The sequence below is a fragment of the Magnolia sinica genome, chromosome 11, assembly GCF_029962835.1.
Source record: "Magnolia sinica isolate HGM2019 chromosome 11, MsV1, whole genome shotgun sequence".
Classification (NCBI taxonomy): domain Eukaryota; kingdom Viridiplantae; phylum Streptophyta; class Magnoliopsida; order Magnoliales; family Magnoliaceae; genus Magnolia; species Magnolia sinica.
This window is the reverse complement of record NC_080583.1, coordinates 68856702-68877044: the sequence shown is the minus strand read 5'-3', so window position 1 is coordinate 68877044 and position 20343 is coordinate 68856702. Positions and strand designations below refer to the sequence as shown.

Below are 20343 nucleotides of genomic sequence, written 5' to 3'. Positions count from 1 at the left end.
GCAATTATAGAGACGGTCCAGAACCGTCTCTAAATCCGTCCTTTTTTTCCATTTTTCACGTAGTGGAAGCCGTGTGGGAAGAGAGGATGATGGTTGTAAGATACACCAAACCCTAATACTTATTTCATATATATATATATTAAAGAAGCATGTACACTGCATGTATGGTACACTGGGGTATCTTATATAATATTAAACCCAAAGGTCCAACTTAATTCATCGCATTATTTTACCTATTCATCTTTGCCAAACGCTTCTTCAACTAGGTACAAAATTTCATTGTCAATGCTCTCCTTTGAACTAGAGCATATATATCAAGCATGCTCAACTTATCATAAATATATAAGGTTCGTACACGTGGCAAAGGTTTGGTAACAATAAAAGATATACTTGTCTCATAAATACACTCTTACGGTTATGAATGTTTTCAACTATAGCAGATCAGGCCATTCATCAAGTGATTTTTTACGAGTATTAGTGTCTCAAGAGGCTTTAAATAATTTTATGAATGTTTTCGGCTATTGATTTTTTTTACCGTAAATGCTAAAATATTTTTATTACACTTAATGGTAATTCTAACCGTTAAGATTTTGTAGTCTATAACTTGATTTGTACGAAAACTAAATTAAAGATGGATGGACATATTGAGTGGGGAGATGGAGGTAATTTAGTTACATGGTTTAGTAAGATCCTAGACTTATAATATAAAATAAAGAAGCATTACCAAAGTTGTAGGATAGTTTGACAATATACTTTGTCTTTCTTTATAAGGTCGCATCAATGGATGATATGTGTGCATGGCTAGGTACATGCATCAGTCCAATTGTGGCTTAGTTGCCTGGTAGGGATTGCTTCCCATCATTTTTAAATTAAGGCCAATATTAGGTTCCTACCCCCCTGTAATTATATGAGGTAGGTTGGGTTGCCTGTCAGGTTTCATGAACATCCGGACCCTGGCCAGTCGGATGCGATTTAGCTACTGACGGGGTGAATAGCGAGACTTGCTACTGAGTGACTTTACCAAGTTCTGTCGGGCCCACCATGATGTATTTTTTGTATCCATACTGTCCATCAATTTGAAGAAATCATGGTAAGGCATGCATGAGCAAAGAATGAGTCAGATCAAAAGCTACTGGACCCCACCACAGAAAACAATGGGGAGAACCATTAAAAACTTCTAAGGGCCACAAGAGTTTTCGATCAAGCTGATATTTGTGTTTTCCCTTCTTTCATGTGTGGGTTAACACATGAACAGATTGGATCTCAAATAAACGTCATGGTGGACCCTCGGGAAGGTTTCAACAGTGACCGTCACTCTCTCCATTGTTTTCTGTGGTGGGGTCCACTTCAGCTTTGGATCTGCCTCATTCTTTAGTTCATGCTGTAAAATGATCTCTCCAAATGTATGATCAGTGTGGATATAACACATACATCATTGTAGGGCCCACAGAACTCGGTGACACAACTTCGGTGGCCAGTCTCATTCCTCAGCCTGTTAGTGGCTAATCCGCGTCCCTGTCGAGACTGCTTTCACTGCCTCAATGGAAGGATTGATTTTCCAGGTATATGAGTAATTATTACTTTTTTATATGGCTTTTTTTTATTTTTTTTTATTTTTTTTTTGGGTTAGCTTGTTAGTACACACACTCCATGTTAGCCACCCCACTAAGGATCGATACCAAGACCTCATCTGTTGAAACGAGGTATCTCCACACTTTTTACATGGCTTGTAAATGAGCGAGTAATTTCACTTTAAAAATGGGTCTAAAAGTGTTGCTTAAATACGTGGGCCCCACGGTAATATATATCATATATTCATATCTTTCATCTGTTTTATTAGTACATTTTGGAGCATGAGCCTACAAAATGAAGCAGATCGAACGCAATAATAACTCATATGAGTAACCCATATGAAATGAAACAATGCCTTAATTTGTCCATCATTGTCCCATATATAATGAGGTCTATTCGTCATCTAATCTGTTCCTGAGACTTAATTTATCCAGCATGAGCCTTAATTTGTCCATCATGGTAGGGTCACACAGATATGGGTTAGGGGAAAATACAAATTAATATCAGCTTGATCCAAAACTTCTGAGGCCCCAGGAAGTTTTTAATGATAGGTGTTGAATTCCCATTATTTCCTATGGTGTGGACCACTTGAGATTTGGATCTGCCTCATTTTTGAGCTCATTCCCTAAATTCAGCTGGAATAACAAATGGGCAGTGTGGATAAGCCACATACATGACAATGGGCCCCACATTTTTTTGGACTTCATTTCTAACCACCCATTTATGTAATAAAACTAAGATCTACCTGCTAATCAGCTACAAATGCTAATTTTTGGTCCAGGGCATGTACTCTGATAGTGATAATAATGTTTGGGATCTCTGACATTCATTCATCAGGTGGCCAACTAGACACAAATCCCATCCAAAATAAACATGTCTCAACCCCTAATATTGCACAAGAAATTCATACTACATCATTACTCCCCATCACAATATATTCAAAACGAAATTCAACCATTCATTTTTTATTATTCCAAAAGTACTCACATTACAAAAGAGAACTCATTTCAGCCCTCCATAAATTCCCACAATCGTAGCCTTCAAATTTTCAAACTCATAATCTTCTAACATAACGTTAGACGTGGAATTAGAACTGTTTACCTTCAAAGGTCTGTCCAAATTGCCAGTTAGCAGGTGCAACATTATCAGACTCTATCATCCGTCCATCACTAGTAGTCACTTGAAAGGACAACCCCTGCCCTCGCAAAACCGTCCCCGTCTGCCAGTTTTGGCCCCAGTTACGAGACATCTGTATCCAACCAGTGTTAGTGCCCTTGATCTTGACATTTGTAACGTCACCGACCCCACCAACATTCCAAACTAACACCAAGTTGAAGTTAGGGTTTCCTTTGATGTCGAACTTCACACCGCCCTTCTTGAAGCATGTGACACGGTGGAACTGGACGGGAACGATCCCTGCCTTCTCGATTGCAATTTTCTTGAACATGGGTTTGGAAAGATCGAAGTGTTTGAGTGGTGGGTTGCACCAGTTATCGTTAGGCTTCGAGTAGTTGGGTGGGCAGAAGTTTGTAGCGGTGACAATGACTGAGCCAGGTAAGCACCATTGAGGGTCATTGACGCATTTGATTTCGAAGCATGCACCGCAGGTTAACCCGTTGTTGAAGAGGGCTGTGCTGAGAGCTGTTGTTGCTAGGCCGTATCCTTGCTTGAAGAGATCACCGTAGCCACAAGCTCCTTCTGTTGCATGGGAGGTTTTTTGTATTAGAGAGAGATTCTAATTTGTAAAAATGTAGTATTGGAGACATGTAGGTCCTTAAATATATGTTCTTTCGAAATTAGATGGTTGTGACATGTTGAAATCTACTAATAGGCCCATTGTCCATGATCCATGCCGTTGATTCCATCCTGGATTTTGGGTGCTTAAGAAGGGAATTGATTACATACAAGTGACCACATGATGATTTTTCATGTAGACTAACCATTCCTTCCAATATGCCACGTGTAAGATATCCATATCATGAAAATGGTAGGCCCCATCATGAAGATCAAAAGGATTCTGTCTGCAAAATTCCTGAGGGATGAAATTACAAAAATGCCCCCATTTGTTTATTTTTTTCCTTAAAAAAGTAAGGATGTTGAAGGTTTGTGGGGCCCACGTGCCATGTGTAAAACATGTAGCCCATTATAAGTATGGGTCATACGGGAAACGGATTGGCTACTCCCACTGTGGCTGGTGGTCGGTGCTCTGTGGACCCCACCATGATGTATGTGTTTCATCCATGCTGTTCATCTATTTTTCTATATCATTTTATGATATGAGACCAAAAATTAGGTATATCCCAATCTCAAGTGTACCACGTTACAGGAAACAGTGTTGAATGAACGTGGACCATTAAAAACTTTTTGAGGGCCATAAAAGTTTTGGATCAAGCTGATATTTGGTTTTTCCCTTCATCTGGGTCTCTATGACCTAATCAACAGATTGGATGTCAAATAAATACTACAGTGGGCCTTAGGAGGATTTTAATGGTGGATATCCAATCACTATTGTTTTACTGTGGTGTGGTCCGAAGATTTATATCCCTCTCATCTTTTGGATCAAGCCCTAAAATGATCTGTAAAAATTATTAAACGGAATGGATGAAACACATACATCATGGTGGGGCCACGGAGCGCCGACCAACAGCCACCGGGCTGGTGACAAGGGGAGTAGCCAATCCGTTTTCGGTCATACGATGGTCACAACACGATCAAAACATTAGGTCAATCAGATTATCAGATGTGCTAGATTTCAATTGAGATATTTTGAATGGTGTAGTAAAAAAATAAAAAATGAATGGGCCCAACTTACGATTGGATTCAACCTATTTTTTTGGTTCGTCTAATAATAATGCTGGTTTACATTTGTCTGACAGATTGAATGCAAGGCACATGTCATGTGGGCCCCACATACCATCCGGTAGCTGTGAGTTTTGCATACCAAACCATTTAGATGCATGGGATGGCTTCCATACACGTAATCCACTAGATTGTATTGGGAACCAAAACTAAAGACATCATTTTAAATCGGTGGATAAAAAAATAAAAAATAAAAAAACTATGGACCCACACCAAGGCCGCATCTTAACCGTTGGATTACGAAGATTAAAATGCCAATGCATGAAGTAAAAGGACCCATGAACTTACGCATGGTATCGCCACCATTATCATCACCGTAGAAAGTGGCATGTGCATCCAACCATGCTTGGGTGGACACACGTGCTACGAGTAAGAAGAGCGCCATGGACATAACCCCCAAAACACACACAAATCGACCCATTTTAGCTATCTCGCTACTCACTTTGTGAAAATAAGCTTAAGCAAGTGGTATTTATAGATATTAGAGAAAGGGATATTATTCGCAAAAAATAAATCCTAATAAATCATAATTTCTATATTAGAGATTGTTTGGCTGGCCAATCTCTACATTAAGGGAAACAAATATACAGATTCGTGAATATTTAATAAAGGAAATAAGTAATGCTGCTCTTAGTTGTATTGGGACCCTTTGACAATCCAATTGATTGATCTAAACGGTTCATTTGATCTGTGACCCATTTCATGGGCTACCATATTAAAATCATACTGATTTGACGGACAACTATTTGATCAATTGCCTTTCTTATGGACGGTTGAGATCATTTGCACGAAATAGGTCCGGTGGCGGATTGCCTATAATTCTAAGCAAGTACTCTTATTAGGCAATCTTAGCCATTCCATCTAAAGCTAGGAAAAGGGATATATAGCTAATCAAGAAAAAAAAAACCCAAATCAGAGATGGATTAGATCATCCCATCAGTGTGGATTTTTTAGTTGCATGTCCATGGGCCATGAAATATATTATTGACTTGATTGACCATGCAGATTCACTGAGTAGACTAAGAGCTACGATGCCTCTAGGAGCACTAGAACTTAGAGTGCTCAGTGGTATTTCTCGTAACTAAAATAGATCTTTGCCGAAGCGGATTGCGTACTAACATAGAAAGCTAAAGCGTACTCAGTAAATTCTGTGGGGGCCACTGTGATATGCGTGTCTTATCCACGCCATTCATCTCTTTTTCGGGCGTGGATTCGGAGAAAATGACCACTGTAGACAAAACCTTTTATCCAGCGGTTTTTATGAAGGAATACAAACCTTAGTTACCAACTTAGACTAGCACGTGCGGACAGCGACTTTGAGGACGAAACTACCCCTCCTTTTCACCGCGAAGACGAGCGCTGACGCTCCTCCAACTGAGAGTTGTACGAACGGCTTAAAAGAGATCAAAGTTACATGGCCCCACAGCTATATATTTATTATATCCACAACGTTCATCCGTATTTCGAGATCATTTCGGAGCATTATCCCCAAAAAAAATCATATCCAAAGATCAACTGGACCACACCACAAAGAGCAGCGGAGAAATTGATTTTCACCGTTAAAACTTTTGTAGGGTCCACCATAACATTTATTTTCCATCCAATCTATTCATAAGATCACAAAGGCCTGGATGAAGAGGAAAAACAAATTTCATAGTGATCCAATACTTCTGTAACCCTTTAAAGGGTTTCAATGGTAGACGTTCAATTTCCCACTGCCTTTTACAGTGTGGTCCACTTGATAGTTAGATCTGTCTTATTTTTTGTCTCAAGCCTTAATATGAGCTCGCCAAATAGATGGACGGTTTGGATATAACACAAACCTTATGGTGGGGCCCACAGAAGCAACGAAAATTTCATAAAAAAAAATAATAATAAATCCTGGATGAATCGCGGATTCCGGGATTCCATCGCAGCTTGCTGTACGATTTGGGGATGGATCGCGGAATCCGGGATTAATCCCAGATTCAAACAAAAAGCTATGGATACGGATTATAACCGTAGCTATAGCCGTATCATGTATACTTTTCTTTTTAAATTTTTTTTAATTTTTTTTACATTTAGAATTTTATTCTACCTACATTTTTCTCTAACACATATTTATATAAATATGTATATATAAGCATATAAAAAAAATTTCTCACCTTTTTTCATTTCTTTCTTTATTCATATAACAAGAATATCTTCTAAACCAAAATTAGTTACTTGACGTACCATATATGATTTTAGGGCTGAAAGTTGGGCGGGTTCACTTGTGACCCATACAACATTGGGTTGGGCTTGGGTAGGATGTATCGGGTTTGGTCTTGGGGTTGGGCCATACAAATACCAACCTAATAAAACTTGGAAACGGAATCACCGGGATTGACCGTCAAATGCATGGAAATAACCGTGAAGTGAAAGGAATTGACCATGAAGTGTATCAAAATGACCTTGAATCTAAACGGAATCGTCGAAATTGACTGTGAAATGCATGGAAATGACCGTGAAGTTAAGCAAATTGACCGTGAAATGCGTGGAAATGATCGTGAAGTGTATCGAAATGACGACGAATCTAAACGGAATCGTTGGAAATGATCGTGAAATGAAGCGAATTGACCATGGAATGCATGGAAATGACTGTGAAGTGAAGGGAATTGATCGTAAAGTGCATGGAAATGATCGTGAATCTAAACGGAATCGTTGGAATTGACTGTGAAATGCATGAAAATGACCGTGAAGTGAAGCGAATTGAATGTGAAATGCGTGGAAATGACCGTGAAGTGAAGGGAATTGACCGTGAAGTGCATCGAAATGACCGTGAATCTAAACGAAATCGCTAGAAATGACCGTGAAATGCGTGGAAATGACCGTGAAGTTAAGTGAATTGACCGTGAAATGCATGAAAATGACCATGAAGTGAAGGAAATTTACTAGAAATTGAGCGGGACAAACTGAAAATTGAGCGGGCCAAACTGAAAATTGAGTGGGACAAACTGAAAATTAAGCGGGATAAACTAGAAATTGAGCAGGCCAAACTGAAAATTGAGCGAGACAAACTGGAAATTGAGCGGGTCCTACATGGTTTTCCCATGGAATATCTCTGAGTAGATATCCTTTTATCTATGTGCATGCCTCTCTCTCAAATTGGGATCTAATTGAAAGGGGATAGAGATGAGGTTGGATACAAAGACCTTATCCCTATTGTAAACCAACTCTTCATAATTCTCTCAGATTCTCTTTATAAAAAGAGGAACTCTCTCAGTGTAGAGGCATCCCGAAACTACAGAGAGGAAAAACCAAGAGGAATACGAGAAAATACCCTATTGTCCATTAGGCTTCCATATGTTCTAAACCCTCGATATGCCATCATACAAACACCAACCGATAAAACTTGGAAATAAAATCAGCGGGATTGACTGTCAAATGCATGGAAATGACCTCAAAGTGAAGGGAATTGACCGTGAAGTGCATCGAAATGACCGTGAATCTAAACGGAATCGTCGAAATTGACCGTGAAATGCATGAAAATGACCATGAAGTGAAGCAAATTGAACGTGAAATGCGTGGAAATGACCGTGAAGTGAAGGGAATTGACCGTCAAGTGCATTGAAATGACCATGAATCTAAACCCTGGCTAATTAGGCTTTCATATGTTCTAAACCCTGGCTAATCAGGCTCATCTATCGAAAGCAGTCCATCGAAACTAGAATAAGACTGCTGATTACTGACGCACGATCAAGGATGTAATTAGGCTATTGACCGCAGCACCAGCCAATTAGCTGATCTGTGAGCTCCATGATGATGTATCTCTTTTATCCTCTCAGTTCAATCATTTAGCCGGCTCATTTTATGGCATAAGACAAAAAATGAGACGTACAAATCTAAGGTGAACCATACTACAAGAACACAATGTTGACTGAATATCCACCATTAAAAACTAGTAGGTGACCCAACATGAGCCAGCTATCTAGTGCAAAAGCTGTGGGCCCCACTATGAAGTATGTGTTTAATCCATGCTGTTCATCCATTCTTTCAGCTCATTTTAAGGCATGAGTCCAAAAATGAAGCGATCCAAAGCTCAGGTGGATCAAACCACAAGATACAATAGTGAGAATGATGTCCACATTTGAAACCTTCCCAGGGCCTAAAGTGATGGTTATTTGCTATCTAACCTGCTCATGAGTTCACACGATGTACGATGGGTGAACACAAATATCAACTTGATCCAAAGCTTTTGTGTGCGTTAAAGAAGTTTCCAACAGTAAGCATTCAATCCCCACAGTTTTTTGTGGGGTAGTTCACTTGAGCTTTAGATCTGCCTCATTTTTTGGCTCATAGCCTAAAATGAGCTGAAATAAATTGGATAGATTGTTGATAAAACACATACATAATGGTGTGGCTCACATAGCTTTGACACCAACTATCTGGCTGGTGCTGGGGTCACCGACCAAACCACATCCTTGTGGGATCATGGGCGCTCATAAAGGTGGTTCTGATGGTGAATTTTCTGTTTCTTAAAATTTTTGTTGGTTGGGTGGGTCAGGCATGTATAAAGAAATGGACGGTTGAAACAATGATAACCGACGGTATACATTCAACATGAGTGTGTCGGTTGGCCGATGGGTGGGCTTGCTTCAGTGCGTTCGGCGCATCTACGTATTCCGGTTGAACTTGTAGTGGGCATATCCAAAGGGCGATGACATAGAGGAGAGGAAAAAATCGGAGTATGGTAAAGCCATCTATACCCAGTACACTTGGCAGTGTGAGGTGCAAATCTGTCCATCCATATTTACTAATCAGCATGGATCGTTTACGCCTCAAAAATTACAGCTACTTAACAATCCTTGGGCCTAGTTGGGAGCGTGGATTTGTAAAACCCTGGATTTGGAACCCCCAAGATTAGAAACCCCCTAGATTTGCAATCCTTCCAGTGTGCTTGGTGAGGGAACCTAGGAATTTAGCGAGGGAACCTAGAAATTCAGCGAGGGAACTGAAGAATTGAGTGACGCCCGCTCAATTTCCAGTTTATCCCGCTCAATTTTCAGTTTGGCCTGCTCAATTTTCAGTTTGTCCCACTCAATTTCCAATTTGACCCCAAACTAGAAATTGAGCGGGCCAAACTTGAAATTGAGGCTAGACGAGTTCATCATCTTAGATCTAGTTAAAATTGGTTGGGTTCAATTAAGTATAGTCTAGGTTGAGCCTAATCTAGTTTTAATATATATATATATATATATATATATATATATATATATATATATATATATATATATATATATACATACACAATCCTATGGAAAAAACAAATGAAAAGAGAGAGAACATATGAGAGGTGATCCTTATCTCCTTTGATGGCTCAAGTTGCATGTGTCCTACCCAACTTATAAGGAGAAGTTATATGGGTCTTGGAATAATGTTGGTGACAAATCCACCTTGTCTATTAATATTATCATATTGTGTTAGGACATGACTCTAAAAATGAGATAAATCCAAAATCTCAAATAATCTATGCTGTAAGAGATAGTGGAGATGGAAATTGATGCATTGTGATGATTGAGTTCGAGTATGCTTGCCAACAAAGCAAGATTTTCTTGTTTGTTGCCATGTGATTGGGCTACATTATTACATCAATCAAGTTCGGGTTCGGGATCGGGTTTAGGTCTGGGTTTTCAAGTTTAGGTTTAGGTTTAAGTTAGGGAGTTGAGATTAGGATTAGGTGTAGGTTTACGTTTAGGGATTTAAGAATACATTTAGGTTTTAGATTTAGGTTTAGGTTTTAGGTTATATGTTTAGGTTATAGGTTTAGGGAATTGAGAATACGTTAAGGTTTAGGTTTAGGAAATCAAGTTCAATGTGTTTAACTTCCACTAAAACCATATGCTTGTTTGCGTAAAAATAGACTTGTTGATGCTTTATGCCATGAGAGTTTCACCTTCTCTATTAACTGCATCGTACCACAACAACATAATCACTAAATCATGTGGATGATGAACAAAATATGAAATCCAGTAAAAATAAATAAAAATGAACCTCTTTGTTGCTAGCACTGATAGCTCAACCAAACAAAGAAGAGACTATCTTCTAGCCAGCAAGATTAGAAAAGAGTGACCTAACGTAACCAAATCAAGAGAAATAGAAGATGCAAAATAGGCAAAAAACAGCCCACACCACCAAGACCATCCTATGTCAATATGTTCTGCAATGAATTATGACAACCATGGGAACTATGAAATCCAAATGCACTTTTACATCAAGTGTTGAAACTCGAAAGCAACCCATTCAAGTGATCGTTATTGAATCATAATACAAAATCAAAGCAAGGTCACTGATATGAAGGATTTTTGTCCTTCAAAGTATATGCTAAGAAATAAAGAAACAACTTAAAAGAAAAAAGTACAGGTTTGACGACATAAATGGATAAGTATTGCAGACTGCATGCAATGCAAATGTTCATCAGATCATGGTGCTAAGGCCAAGAACTGTCAGTAGAACTGCAAATGCAGCTTGGAAGAAGCAAGAATCCATCTATTTTCTTTCTTTCATCAACTTGGGGAGAACCCCAACTGACCAAAATCTTTTTCATATGCATGTTTTATGTCCCCGTTTTCTACATACTATTGAGGTAGCTTAAAGAAGCTTGGTACTCTCATTTTTTAGTGCTTTCAACATAAATATGTATGGACTCACTAACAACAAATGGGTGTTAGTGTACAAGTAGTGTACAAAGGAGGGAAGAACGTCATAGTATACATCACTTGTCTTAATGGTGCCACTCCTGCTATCCTCCATCTCGTTCTCCAGCATCTTTAAAATTTGAAGATTTGCTTATCCATACAAGAAGCTTCGAACAAGCGTAGCTAGACAAATGCATTCAAAAAGTTCTATCTGAATACAACTTCAAGGCTAACCAAACAACCCCAAGATAAACATGAATTTCGTATAAGTGCTACATATGCATGCCACAAAAGCACTTATACATGCATGTGCACACATAAAGACACTAGCATGTTGCATCTACGAAAACTTACTATAGTCTGTCATCGTTCAATACTTTCAGTACTTACAAGGAACGAATGCTATCCTTAATTTCCTATAGATGATTATCATCCTTCCAATGAGTTGTTGCATCAAGTCACAGATGACCAAATATTAGAAGGTATATGAAAAAACTAAGAGATCATCTTGACCTGATTCAGAATGCCAGCTTCCAACAATCCAAAAGAAAATCGACACAGGATAAGGCCACCAAGTATTACTACATAAAAGAGGAGAGTCAGGGGTCCACCTTAGATTACGTAATTTACTATGGTGTGGCCCACCTTAGATTTGGATCTGCCTCATTTTCGGATTCAAGCTTGAAAATGAGTTGAAAAGATGAATGGTGGGCTTGAATAAAATACATTCATTATGTGAGGAAAATTTTTGGTTGCTGAGTTTTACATTTCTTAGCTTAGTAATTCCTTAGTTTCTAGGCAAAATAAAAAATAAATCAGTTCTTGGTTGGTTTTTACATTTCCCATGAATTCCTTTTGGTCATAAATCTTGCCCCAACTTCTAGGCGGGGAGTGAAAAACATGAGGAATTAAAACATGATCTTAGACTCTTCTAAGGTTTTCCCAGACTTTCATGAATATAGTGGCACAAGTGTATGCATAGATAAAATAAAATAAAATAAAATAAAAGGCAGGTTAGATGGAAAATCTCCTAGTTTTGGTTCGTTGGGATTTTCTAACCTAGTCTTTATCCGTGCTTTGCTATTCTTGATCGTTGCCACTGCCATCGGCATCATCATTATCTTATTCCTTCTCATAGTGATTTGGGATTGGCCCTTAAATGGCAGATTGTCGAAAGGGTGAGGGCAAGCAAGCAAAGTAGGATCATGGAACAGCAGTTGCCAAACAAACGGCCAACCACAAAACACCCACACACAAGATATGCCATGCTTAGTAGTTGGTAGCACAAAATAGCACAGAACCCACCGATACATTATTGCCAACTCACATGCAAACACAATTAAGCCCACATTTGATTACCAACTCAACTCACATGCAAACATGATCAGCCCCACACCATTATTACATGATCATCCAATTTTTAGGTTCGCCACAAATCTGAACAGTCCTCTCGTCCCTATACTTGGACTGCTTCGAATCCCTATGTCGAACAATCACTGTCCCGTGTGGCACCCCAGAAATCCTCTTAATGTCAGTCACCTTAAAGGGTATCAGGGAATTTTCGAATGCTAGGTCAAAGGTCAGTGACTTTATGTTTGGATTTCAAATTGAAGTGTAGAAATGCCGCACAGTCTCAGCGTCGGCATTGTTGTAGGTTCCCTCGCTCAATTTCTAGCTTTCCTCGCTCAAATCCTAGATTGCCTCGCTCAATTTCCAGTTTGGCCCGCTAAAATTCTAGTTTGTCCCGCTCATTTCCATGTTTGCCCGCTCAATTTCCAGTTTATCCCGCTCATTTTCCAGTTTGGCTCGTCATTTTCCAGTTTGGCCCGCTCAATTCCCATTTTGTACCGCTCATTTTTCAGTTTGTCTCGCTCATTTTTCAGTTTGTCCCGCTCATTTTCCAGTTTGGCCCGCTCATTTTCCAGTCATTTTCTAGTTTGTCCCGCTCATTTTCCAGTTTGGCCCGCTCAATTTCCAGTTTGGCCTGCTCAATTTTCAGTTTGGCCCACTCAATTTCCAGTTTGTCCTGCTCAATGTCCAGTTTGGCCCGCTAAATTTTCAGTTTGTCCCGCTCAATTTCCAGTTTGTCCCGCTCAAATGAATATTCCAAGGACTACTAGTTGAGCACTAAAATAAATCCCCAACTAAAAGGAGTAATATGCATATGAAAGAATCTATTTCTTACAAGGGAAAATAAATCATGCCTACATAAAGAAAACATAGCAACTTACAGTTTCCCCATCAGTTATGGTAACAGATCCACTGGCTTGTCTTCCAATAAGACCTGTCTCAACCACTATCTGCAATAATGAATAGGCTTCGCGTTTACATGCTTGGAATGCGCATCTGATAGTGATATGGACTAACAGTAACGATTGAGGAATTCTAGGAATTATATACTTTCATGATTTTCTAGCAACAAAAACATAAGATAAGCTTACCAGAAATTGATAAAGGTTTCCAGAAATTCAATCAAGTTTCATGGCAATTGCCAGAAGATATCCAACTCTAGACTCTTTTGATTAGTGCTTTTTGCAATTTTCAGATATCTTGAGGAAATAAACCCAACTTTTCATAGGAATCTATGATGAAGAGATTGAGGACCCCACTTTTCAGATATCATGAGGAAATAAAACCAACTTTACTTAGGTGTATTTTATGTAAATTGCATATTTTGTTTGATAAACACAGTAGAGTTGGACATCTAACCCCACTAATCTTTCCTTTCTTTCAAAGCTTTTCTACTTACATAGAAAACATGAGCTTTTAATGAACATCCAGAGTAGCATTAGTGGAATAACAAGAATATCATTTGAGGATGTTAATTTTCTTTTCTAAGCACCTCTAATTACCCTTTTCTGTTCAACTATGATCTCCATTGACAGGTTATCTTGCGTCTCTCCCCAAACTTAGTCTCTCTAATCCATCGAAAAAATCCCTGGCCTATGCTCTCATGAGATGACGCTTTCAGTTTTGCATTATGCATCAGCCAATTCATCATAGAAAATTTTGAGATATCAATCCACATGAGACAATTGATAGTTGGAAGGATTTCACCTTCCAAAATTCCCTGATAGCTGGTACTTTTGGAGAGATGCAGTTGATTATATCATACAGAAATGCTAATTTATTGTGGGCCCTATTGTCGATGGAGCATAAATATATAAAATCATATTGATTGATCAATCTTTGTTATCCAATTAATCTTCTTCTTTGTTGTCTATGATTTTTCTAAGATTATGTTTTCTACAAAAGTTTTGGTTTCAGTTGATTGTGGCCCTTTTTAGGTCTTTTCTTATTTTTATATTTTTAGAGATTCAATTGTGTTTTTAATAGCTATTGGTTGAGCTAATATAGTATGCCATGTTTTGGTTTTTGAAGTGTTTGTTAAAGCTTATACAACATGTCATTCAGGATTTAAGGAGTTCTACACGTGGGGGCCATTGTTCAGTTATCCAAACTGCTGATGGTTGCCTTTAGGACCCACGAAAGTGCTTAAGATTCCTTAATTACCAGTTTGGCCCGCTCATTTTTCAGTTTGTTCTGCTCATTTTTCAGTTTGGCCCGCTCATTTTCCAGCTTGTAACACTCGAATTTTTAGTTTGTCCTGCTCATTTCCATGTTTGCTCGCTCAATTTTCAGTTTGGCCCGCTGAAATTCTAGTTTGTCCCGCTCATTTCCATGTTTGCCCGCTCAATTTTCAATTTATCTCACTCAATTTCCAATTTATCCCGCTCAATTTTCAGTTTGTCCCGCTCAAATTTCAGTTTGGCCCACTCAAATTTCAGTTTGGCCCGCTTAATTTCCAGTTTGCCTCGCTCAATTTCTAGTTTGTCCCGCTCAATTTTCAGTTTGTCCTGCTCATTTCCATGTTTGCCCACTCGATTTCCAATTTGGCCCGCTGAAATTCTAGTTTGTCCCGCTCATTTTTATGTTTGCCCGCTCAATTTTCAATTTGTCCCGCTCAATTTCCAGTTTATCCCGCTCAATTTTCAGTTTGGCCCGCTCATTTTTCAGTTTGGCCCGCTCATTTTCCAGTTTGTCCCGCTCAATTTCCAATTTGTCCCGCTCAAATTTTAGTTTGGCCCGCTCAATTTCGATGGAAATGTTCATTTTTCAGTTTGTCCGCTCATTTCCATGTTTGCCGCTCAATTTCATGTTGCCCGCTGAAATTCTAGTTTGTCCCGCTCATTTCCATGTTTGCCCACTCAATTTCCAGTTTGGCCCGCTTAATTTCCAGTTTGGCCCACTCAATTTTCAGTTTGGCCCGCTCAATTTCTAGTTTGTCCCGCTCAATTTCCAGTTTGTCACTTCATGGTCATTTCCATGCATTTCACGGGCAATCCCAGCGATTCCGTTTCATTTCACGGTCATTTCCATGCATTTCATGGTCAATCCCGGCGATTCCGTTTCATTTCACGGTCAATCCCGACAATTCCGTTTCATTTCACGGTCATTTCCATGCATTTCACGGTCATTTCCTTTCACTTCATGGTCATTTTCATGCATTTCACGGTCAATCCTAGCGATTCCATTTCATTTCACGGTCATTTCCATGCATTTCATGGTCATTTCCCTTTATTTCACGGTCATTTCCATACATTTCATGGTCATTTTCCTTCATTTCACGGTCATTTCCATGCATTTCCTGGCAATTTCCAAGACTTCAACCCAAGCCCAACCCAAGTTTTATTGAGTTGTTGTTTGTATGGCCCAACCCCAAGACCAAACTCGATACATCTTGATCAAGCCCAACCCAATGTCAGGTCAGTCACAAGTTGGTCGGGTTGAGCCCGCCCAACTTTCAGCCCTAAAATTATATATGGTACGTTAAGTAACTAATTTGGGTTTAGAAAATATTCTTATTATATGAATAAAGAAAGAAATGAAAAAAAAAAAAAGAGATTTTTTTTTTATATTCTTATATTTACATATTTATATAAATATGTGTTAGAAAAAAATGTAGGTAGAATAAAATTCTCCATGTAAAAAAAAAAAGAAAAAAAAAGAAAGTGTGTTGGCATACGGCTATAGCTACGGTTATAGCAACGGTTATAATCCGTAGCCATAGATCGGGGGTGGAATTGCAAGGTTTACGATTAATCGCCAATAGGGACAACAACTTGTGGTGGGATACGACTATAGCTACGGTTATAGCTACGGTTATAATCCATAACTATAGATCGGGGGTGGAATCGCAAAGTTCACGATTAATCGTCGATAGGGATAGCAACTTGCGGTGGAATCCTGGAATCTACGATTGATCGCCGACTTACTGCTATAGCTACGGATTTTAACCGTAGCTATATCCGTATCGCTGTCCTCACGCCGTTACCATTCTACTTGAACGTCTACAGTTGAAACCCTTTTAGGGGCCACACAAGTTTTGGATCATTATGAAAATCGATTTTCCTCTTCATCCAGGTCTTTGTGGCCTTATGAATAGATTGGATGGACAATAAATGTTATGGTGGGCCCTACAAAAGTTTTAACGATGAAAATCAATTTTCCGCTGCTCTGTGTGGTGTGGCCCAGTTAATCATTGGATATGATTTTCTTTTTTTGGATAATGCTCCGAAATGATCTCGAAATATGGATGAACGTTGTGGATATAATAAATACATAGCTGTGGGGCCATGTAACTTTGATCTCTTTTACACCGCTCGCACAACTGTCAGTTGGAGGAGCGTCAGCGCTCGTCTTCGCAGTGAAAGTGAAAAGGAGGGGTAGTTTCGTCCTCAACGTCGCTGTCCGCACGTGCTAGTCGAAGTTGGTAACTTAAGTTTGTATTCCAACATAAAAACCGCTGGGTAAAAGGTTTTGTCTACAGTGGTCATTTTCTCGTGGGTTCGCTACTGAATACTTCCGTAGCGATATTGCTACAAAGTGATGTGGTCGCGTTTCATTGGCCCGAAAGTGGGGCTCCGTTGAAAGCATTTAATGCTCCTCCGTCAAAAACTGAAACGCCGTTTACTGGCCGCGTTGATACTTAACCGGTACTGAGTAACTCAGAACGCCACAGTAAACTCTATATGTATTTTATCCACTCCGTCCATCCATACTACCAGACATTTTAAGAGAATGAGACTAAAAACGAATCGTGTACAAATCTCAAGTGGACCACATCATAGGAAACAGTGTAAATTGAATGTCTACGGTTAAAAAAATTTTGGAGGCCACAGAAGTTTTGGATCAAGCTGATATTTATAATTTCTTTTAATCCATGTCTTTGTGATCTTTTGAATAAGTTGAATGACAAATAAACATAACTGTGGGCCCTAAAAAGGTTTCAACGGTGGAAATCATTATTCCCACTGTTTCCTGTGGTATGGTCCACTTGAGATCTGGATATACTTCAATTTTGGGCTTAACCGCTCCAATCAATTGTAAAAATGGATGGACGGCGTGGATAAACCTCATACAGACACGATGGGGCCATCAAAGTTTACTCTGTACAACCCAATTGAATTTCTTCATTTTTCCCTCCGCAACATGCCTCTCTTCCTTTCTCTGTTTTCCTGCGCGCGACACATAGTAAATTCTAAATTATCTTTTTTTCCCCCAAATCTTTCTAAGAGTTGGGATTTTCTTTTGATGATTAGGGGCATGATTTTTCAGTAATTCGAATTTGTTCAGTTTGATGTATGATTTAGAAGCTAGGGCCACTGGGAATGTCCACGGCTTATCAGCCACGTCTATCCTCAACTTGCAGAAGGGACTTTATTGTATTCTTTTATCAGGAGAAATACTGAAGCTCGAGATGTGTCCATCACAAGGAAAACAGAGAGATTGGTAGAGAGGACCGGTGGGAGAAGGAAAAAGAAAGAAAATAAGGTTTTCCGTGGTCGAGTACAAACGCGGCTAGTAAACGGCCTTTCTTTTCTGTGACAGAGGGGCATTAAATGCTTTCAACCGAGCCCCAAGTTTTGCGCCAATGAAACGCGACCACATCATTTCAGTAGCATCATCGCCACTGAAGTGTTCAGTAGCCTATTTTTTGGATCATAATAATGGCATGATGTCAAAATTGAAGCTTATACAAATATCAACCACAACACACGAAACAGTGAGATGATGACATTTTCCGTTGAATCCTTCCCAAGTGTCCACAATCATGTTTATTTCTCATCCAACGTGTTCATAATGTCCCAAAAGCAGGGATGAAGGGAAAAAAGAAATATCAGATTGATTCAAAATTTCTGTTGCCCTCGGGGAGTTTTTAATGGTAAGCGTTGAAGTCATACTTTTTCCTGTTGTGTGGTATACTTTTTTTTTTTTTTTTGGTGAATCTATTTTCATTTCATTAAAATAAGTACTTGTACATTCGGGCACCCCAATACATAAATTAGGGGCCTATCATGAAAGAAACCAAAGACTGCACAAGGAAACAAAACTTCACAGTGACTTAATCGAACCAAGACCAACCTTATCAAGAAAGATAGAACCTCTGACCTGGTGTGGAAGTTCAAAAAGAGTATCGAAGAAAGAATGGGATTGGGAGCCGCTTACTTGCCGGGCCATGTAATTTGCCGATGAGTTTCCTTCCCTTAGAATATGCAGCTATGTAATCTGCCGATGGTGTGGTATACTTGAGCTTTGGATATGCTTCAATTTAGGTCTGATCATATAAAACAGATAACGATGCCGATAAGACACATACATTATGATAGGTCTCGCGATGTGGATAAGGCACATACTGCGCCGTATGTGGGAACGACAGGGAAGCCATTCCCAATTCGCTTGTCATATCTCCATCTGCCCTATAATGGCTAAAGGGAGGACGAAGTCCTGGCCTGCCATTGATGCACAAACCCCTATATCAAAAGAGTGACCTGTGGATCTTCAAGATCCACCCTCGCAACATCATATCAACTCTCTCACTGCGATGGCCATGCAAAGGTCTCGTAATCGGGGAGGATGACCCGTCTCATTGGAAAATCAGGTAGAGGCCCTAGCTGGCAACATAAACAACATAATGCAAATACTGGAAAGACAGAATTCACCTCCCGACCATAGGGAGAAAGTAGCCACGATAACCAAGCTCTCTCGACCCCCTCAAGTGCCTGACGACTCGCACATAGTTAAGCAACGACCAGGGCAGCATAGTCATGCACCCATGCACACCGCGAGAACCACTACGCTCGTTAACTTTGACTTATGCCACACGCTGGAGAAAAGAAGGAGCGGGAAAGCTTCCGAGGTGACGGCAGAGAACGAGGTCCCGTGGGAGACTGCACTGAGGGAGATCTAAGGACAAATCGGCGACATCCAACAAGTATACTGTGTTTGGGCCCCGACTTCAGTTGAGTCTATGTTGGAGGAAACAGAACCACCGTTTATCAATGACATTATGGGATCTCCACTTCAGCCGAGATTCTGAATGCGACAGATTACTCCCTACTCTAGAGCCGAAGATTCGGCCGAACATCTGGAGTCCTTCAAGGCATGGATGGGAATTACATGATGCTTCTACTTTGATGATGTGCCGAGCATTCTCCCTGACCTTGTCAGGGGTGGCAAGAAAGTGGTATATGCAACTGAAGCCGAGATCTATTAGTTCCTTCACCTAGCTTAACAAGACCTTTATCACGCAGTTCATCAGAAGGAATGATAGAAAGAAGCCAATGACCACCTCTGCATTGTTACCCAAAGGGAGGACGAGCTGTTAAAAGACTACATGATTCATTTCAACGAGGAGGCAGTGCAAGTGGATGGCTATTCGTACTAGATAGCTCTAGCCGCTATGATATCCGGCCTAAGAGAAGGGAGGTTCCTCTTCTCAATCGATAAGAACCCATCAACCACTCTAGCCAATCTCCTTAATCGAGCTTGGAAATACTCTAACGCGGAGGAGCTCTTTAGCTCACGAAAAGCTACTCAAAGTGCAGGGAGCTCAACTAAGGACATGAAGCGCAAGGAAGAGAAGCCACCCACAATCAGCAGCAAGAAGACAAAGGACGACGACCTGAGCAAAGGTCTGCTCCTGAACTGACGACCGGAGAGCAAGTTCCGCTCTTACACTCCGCTGAACACGACTCCCAAACAAGTACTCATGGAGGTCCGCGACAAAAGGATCCTAAAATGGTCGAGCAGGATGAAAGCTGTAACGCCCCGAACTTTTTGATACTCGAGCATCGAAAGTCCTCAAGCATTACCATAAGATTTAACATAATATATACGTGCGTGTAATACCAACCCAACTATCCAAACCTTACATCTACTCCTTAATACAAACCTAACTGTCGAGAATGATCTC

The 20343-nt window shown here is 39.8% G+C and overlaps 1 protein-coding gene across 1 annotated transcript; it reads right to left on the bottom strand.

Annotated features, from left to right (window-relative positions):
• Positions 1-1781: 1781 nt before the first annotated feature.
• Positions 1782-18608, bottom strand: LOC131218149 (expansin-A15-like). The gene is made up of 3 exons (XM_058212829.1): positions 18513-18608; positions 13319-13387; positions 1782-3307 (listed from the first exon to the last, which is right to left on the bottom strand). Exons 1-3 carry the CDS (start codon positions 18606-18608, stop codon positions 2660-2662), a joined length of 813 nt encoding a protein of 270 aa, XP_058068812.1. The 3' UTR covers positions 1782-2659.
• Between the last annotated feature and the right edge of the window lie 1735 nt (positions 18609-20343).